This window comes from Halichoeres trimaculatus, unplaced genomic scaffold (genome assembly GCF_033239565.1).
Source record: "Halichoeres trimaculatus isolate MK-OKI-2021-1 unplaced genomic scaffold, fHalTri1.1 fHalTri1_scaffold_2, whole genome shotgun sequence".
Lineage (NCBI taxonomy): Eukaryota > Metazoa > Chordata > Actinopteri > Labriformes > Labridae > Halichoeres > Halichoeres trimaculatus.
The window spans coordinates 4,741,650-4,747,786 of NW_027437180.1; the positions used below are offsets into that span (position 1 = coordinate 4,741,650).

General features: G+C 46.3%; 1 protein-coding gene across 1 annotated transcript; it reads right to left on the minus strand.

The window, feature by feature from the left end:
* Nucleotides 1-945: 945 nt before the first annotated feature.
* On the minus strand, nucleotides 946-5,573 carry rtn4rl2a (reticulon 4 receptor-like 2 a). The gene is given in 5 exon segments (XM_074693307.1): nucleotides 946-4,092; nucleotides 4,237-4,470; nucleotides 4,615-4,841; nucleotides 5,376-5,483; nucleotides 5,486-5,573. Coding segments are annotated over 5 exon segments (1,518 nt in total). The 3' UTR covers nucleotides 946-3,231.
* Nucleotides 5,574-6,137: the final 564 nt, after the last annotated feature.

The window sequence follows — 6,137 nt, forward strand, 5'->3', positions numbered from 1 at the left end:
AAGAAAAGAGTTCACCAGAGGGTACCAAAGAATATTCCAGTTTTAAAGACAATCTGTGCAGAGGAATGGGCCAAAATCACACCTGAGCAGTGTGGGCCATTAGTTCAAACATACAAGAAGCTTCTGGAAGCTGTCATTGCAAACAAAGGCTTCTCCACTAAGTATTAGATGAGTCTCAGTTAGCGTATTCAATACTTTTTTCCTGTGTTATCAGGCTTAATTCTTTATGATCATTATTTATGGACCTGAAGGTTGTGATTTCTCTTCATGTGTGGATTATTTGAGTTAATACCAATGTCTGGTAGAAATTTCATTTGGATTGCATCTTTGGAAATAATTCTACTTATACTACTTTTTTCCCACTACACCACTACATCACTTCAGCACCTGTAGCACATTTCACAACATGAAAATCATTTTGCCTGCTGCAGATTCTGTCCTCGTCAGCCACCGTACATGCCAGTCTCGGCAGCCTTGAGGATGGCAGGTGTTTTTCAGAGCGTTTGCACTCATGTTGTAGTTAGGTCCTGTTTCCCCTGCAGTGAGATTCATGATTCACTGGTATTGTTTCTGTTTCATCCCTCTTGTCTCGTTATCATACTGAAGTAACAGTTGTTGTTTACAGTGTCATTTGAGCGTTGAGCCATTTAGGATCACTGCTTGGTTAGTCTGTGAATTATAACAGAGTTTGCACCACTCGTTCTGTTTTTCGTCTCCACGTTTCCTGTTTTCCATCTTTCTCGGATGATTTCTTGCACAATTGAGAAAGATGGACAACTGCCTGGAAGAGTTATGCAATTTTAAATGAGTCCTTGTGTCCACAAGTTTGTGTGGGTGTGTGTGTATCAATTTCTCTTTTTGCTCGAGCCAAGACATAAAATAAAAGACACATGCAAACACAATTTGTTAAACAAGTATGAATTTATTCTTTCTTTATTCTGCATCTTTTAACAACTTTATTTTCTCCTCTTTACGGTAAAAATAAATAAATATTACAATCTCTCATTAAGGATTGCTTTTTCTTCTCAATTACAAAACACAGAACGAGCACGATGACAGAGTGAACAAGAGGGAAATGGTATAACTGGCACTTTGGTCATCTGAAAGTGGCCTCACTGTCACGGCCACTGGAGAGCATCCGGGCCCAGTTTGACCTCCTCCACTAAACTCCAACAGCTGCATGACACTGAATATTTCCTGAAGGTTTTTTTTGTCTTTGTACATGATTATATTTTCTCAATCAATCAATCAGTGAAACGGTTTCTGTAAACCTGGAAACCTCAGCGTGAAATGATGCTGCATTGTGTTGAGGCATTGCTTCCTGGCTTTGTGAGTGGGTTTGTTTGTTTGCTTTGCTCACTGTGCCTCCCACACCTTCACACCTACTGCTTCTTGGCCTTGCCCTGATCACCCTAATAGGAGCCAGGGGCCATCTCCTTCCATACTTTTGCTGCCCTTGGGAGATGCAGGGAGCTTTAGGAGAGCGGTGCGCAAACAAAAAGACGGAGGAAAACTTGAGCACACCTACAAAGACGTGCTCCTGCAGGGCAGCGTGGAGACCGGTTTTGAAGGGGAGGAATGGATTAACTCTACAGAAAGGAGAACACTGGACTCCTATATTTGGTAACTTCCACTTCCCTTTTTCCTCCACTTGTTCTGCGTGTTCAGGATATTTCTTTTTGCTCTCTCAGCATAAATGATTTCCTGAAATCGTCTTGAGATTCCTCGTTGTGTCCATCAGTCTGTCAGTATGTGGGTCTTTTTTTGTCCTCTACTTTCTCAGACAGTCACCAGACTCTATCACTGCTCTCTTGGTGTATTTACAAATCAGCCAATTTGCGCCTCTTCCATCCATCTGGCATCGCCCACCGGTGAGTCAATGGAGTGACAAACTCAGTGACGTATTTGACTTTTGCTGCAATGCCAGCTTGTGAATCCATTCATCCCCTTGTACGTGCTCACACAGAGACAGATGTCCATCACAGAATAGGCTGAGCGCCCTCTACCTGTGACTCCAGTCCTTGTTGTCCCCTTAGATCAGATTTTACCTAAACAGTTGTATTCTGCTTTGCATTCACCATTTCAACATGAGAGGATCATATATCTTAATTTGACTTAGTGAATAAATTCTGCAAATTCGGCCACACAATAAGTGTAATAGACAGCATGGTTCAGGAAATATTCAGTGTAACTTTATATCAAGAATTCATCTTCATCCAACAATTTTTACAAATTATATCATATGTCACAGAAAGACATCCAAAAAGCAAAAATCTCTGGCTTCCTGACAGGAAGCAATCTTTCCCTGCAGTCGTCACAAACGACAACGTGCAGAGAATGGAAGGTGAATGAGGATGGATGAATGGACCAACTACTGATGAGTGGATTTATCGCTTTTCTACTTCATGTTGCTCCGTCTGCCGACAGCTCTGTCCTTTAGGGTGCTTTTCTGTATTCTTCCTGCTTCTTATTGCTGCATTAAAACTGACCCCTCCACCCCCTCTTTTACTTAGATTCTCTTTCTAAGCCTGGTTCTCCAACATAACATTCACCTTCTTTCACAACCTCTCAATTTTCTCCTCGTCCTCTGACCCTGGAGACCCCGCTCTGTCTTTGTAAAGCTGTGGTTTTGTGCTCTGTCCTGTTAAACTGCTAATTTAAATGTAAATACCCTGGAACAAGATGGAAAATGAAAGGGTGGGACCACAAATATCAGTTTGAACACTCACAGAACACATTACTATTTACATGACACTTTAAGTGGTTACAGTATTGTCATTACTGTGCACTGGATCTAACAGTAATCGTAGTTCTGGTAGCAGCCAGTTAATTGGATGCACGAATAGCACTAGTAGCTCAAACTAAGTCGAGGTGACAGAATTGAAAACATTGTTCACAACTGCTATCAAATTGTGTTGATATTAGAGATGGACTCAGCCCTCGTAGCCCTGATTGCAGGGAATCATGACATCATACAGGTAAGACACAGAAAGCCATACCTGTAGAGTACTGTAGATAAATAGGATCAACTGAAGAACTCTGCAGCCCTGAAAAGTGTTTAGCCCTGTAAGTGGTAGATTTAACATCTGACCGTCCCCCCATCTCCCTCGCTGTTACCTTGAGGATTGGCAAACAGCAAAGCGGGCAAAGGGGGTGTGTATAGTCTAACAGGGATCCCCACAGCCTATAAAACAGGCTAAAAGGGGAAGGGTGAAGTACTAAGAGTCAGATTCAGCCGAATAGTAGGTTCAGGTTGAGGCAGAGGCTGAAAACAGAAAGGGCTAGTAGTGACAGGAAAGATGGCGAGGAGGATGAGGGCGAGGAGGAAGATGGAGGCAGGTCGATCTCAGGTGGACATTCGAGCTCGAAGCATCGCAGGGTAACACCTGAGTCCTCATTGCCGTAGTTAGCCCAGTACTCTTCAGGGTCAAGTTTGGGCAGCGCCAGCTCCTCCTCACCCAGCTCATACTTGACTACTGAGGTGGTTGTAGACGGGCCTTTCCCGTACAAACCAGCTTTAACAGTCTCAGAGGCTTTCTCGAAGACACCTTTCGTTGAGGACTGGGGCTTGTTCTTGTGGAACCACCAGCGGGTTTTGGTGCTGAAGGTGGTGGTGGTGGAGCCAGCAATGGAGCCTGGGTCGGGCAGGGGGCATAGGGCGAAGTCCATCTCACGAAGGAAACGCAGGTCCTGGCCACGGCGGGTAGAAGGGGAGGCACAGATCACCTCAGAGGAAGAGACACGTGCCTCACGGAACCACTCCCACAGGGGGCGGGCCTCGCAGCCACAGGACCAGGGGTTGGCGTTGAGGCGGAGGAACTCGATCCCTTGCGTGTCCCTCAGGGTCTGACTTGGCAGCTCAGCCAGAGTGTTGTTGAAGAGGAAAAGCATGGTCAGACGGCCGAGGTCACGGAAGGCACGGCGGTTCACCTGCCTGATGCGGTTTTCATGGAGGAGCAGCCGGTCGAGGTTGACCAGGCCACGGAACACGTTCTCTGAAAGGGTGCGAATACGGTTGCCATGCAGGAAAAGCTGGCTCAGGTTGATGAGGTCAGAAAAGATATCGTCTTGTAGAAAGTGGAGATGATTCTCCTGTAGACCAGAGGAAAAGAGAGCAGGAGTTTAGCATGAGGAGAAAAAACAGTCTGGATCCATGATATTTGGTGACGTACATGAGTGGGTGGCTACATTTCTCAGATCACTAAGAGCTCTTGTTTGTCTCTGCAGCGCCCCTACCTGTAGATAGAGGTACTGCAGGCTGTACAGCTTGTGGAAGATGTCATGGGGCAGGGCAGTGAGCCGGCAGCGGTGCATGTGGAGGCTCTGGAGCTTCTCCAAGCCACGGAAGGCTCCTCCTTCCAGCCTGTGGAGGCCTGGGTTGTCCCCCAGGTCCAACTCCTCCAAGTCCCTCAGCTCACTGAAGGCCCCTGCCTCAATCCACGTGATGTTGTTGGAGAACAGCCACAGAACCTAACACATGAAAAAACGTGAAAAATGTTTGAACATTTCTCCCGTGGATACGGCTCAATATATTTAGTTTCGTTTTGCTTTCAAAAGAAAGATTTATGAAAGTATACATTTTGAATGCTTATAATAATAGAGAGCGTTTCATACCTGAGTCCCAAAGCCAAAAGAGCCAACTCTAAGCTCCGTTATCCGGTTGTTTTGGAGGAACACGCGCTGCGATTCATACGGCACCCCGACAGGGACGGAGGTGAAGTTCTGCGCCTGGCAGCTCACAGTCATCGGCGTCGGGTAGCACACGCACAGCTGCGGACACGCCGATGCCGGACTTGGTTTGCCGAGGACCAGCCACACCACTAACCAGAGGGAAAGACCGCCTGGAGGAGAGGGAGAGCGGGGAGAGGAGGAGGTGAGCGGAGCTGTCCGAGGTACTGAAACCATGCTGCTCTAAAGCCTTCTTTACAACAGAGTACATCCCAAACTAATGCTTTAAAGCGCACTTGTTAAACTGATTATAAAACTATATCTCTGTTGATGATATTAAAGTTCAGAACAACTCCTGAATAATAATGTTAATCAAGTTTAAGCCTCAGAACTACACATGGATCATCCATTACGCACAGCAAATCTCTCGAGTATTTAAGCAAAAGAAAAAACAGCTGATCAACGGTGCTTTTATCTGAGCTAAAATCCTTTCATTTCACATAAATCCAGCATAAAATTTTTAATCACATTTAAAAAGTAACTTTTCTTTTCATTTTATGCAATCTTTCCAATAACCCATTTGGATTTTTCATTGGACATATACGAGTCGCCGTCATGAAGAAGAAACTTAGCTAAAGTAACATAAAACATGATGTCCTGAAGTGTCCAAAGTGGTATCCAAACTAGGAGAGTAAAAAGAAACTTACTTTTGCAGTTGCGCATGATGGAGCATCGTCGGCTCCGAGAAATCGTGGAGGTTTCCATCCTGAACCAAAGCCCAAAGCGAGTTAGCCTAAGAGGGCGAAGTAAAGCCTGCTATCTCCGCTGATGCCCTGGTTCTCGAGTCGGAGCGACTGAGAGTGTGCCGTTTGATGGCTACCAGTGCCCCATATATACTCAAGCATCCCGTTATTGCCTACGGCAGTGGGCACTGTGGAATCTCCTACGTCACCAAACCAGGGTCATGAATGAGTGAGGGCGGCAAGAAACGGAAAGGGGCGGGCCCGACCACAGGGGAATCTCTTGGAGAGTCTGTTACGCGCGTAAAGACTGGTTGGATGAGTGCGTTCTGAGTCTGTGAGAGGAGGAGACTTTCTCGACGCACACAGGCGCAAGAGGAAGGGAGGGAGGGTGAGATGAAGTGAAGGTAGAAACAGTGGAGGGAAGGAGCGGGGGGAGAGGGGGGGGCACGGCATGGTGCCCATTAATGATGACTGAGCTGTGTGGAGGAGCGGAGGATGGGTAGGAGAAGAGCGCACAGCTCGCTTCCTGGCTTTCGCTCTCGGAGACCGTTATGGTCTGTTTCCGGCGCGCTGCCGCCAGACAGAATGCAGAAAAGGCTTAGATGGTTCTGTCTTAGAAAAGGAGGATGCCCCCGAATTATGATTCAGCCACAAGTGAAGATTTATTGCCAGGATAGAAGCACTCACAACAACCCTGATAGAGGAGCATTTGTTGTAAAGGTTAAC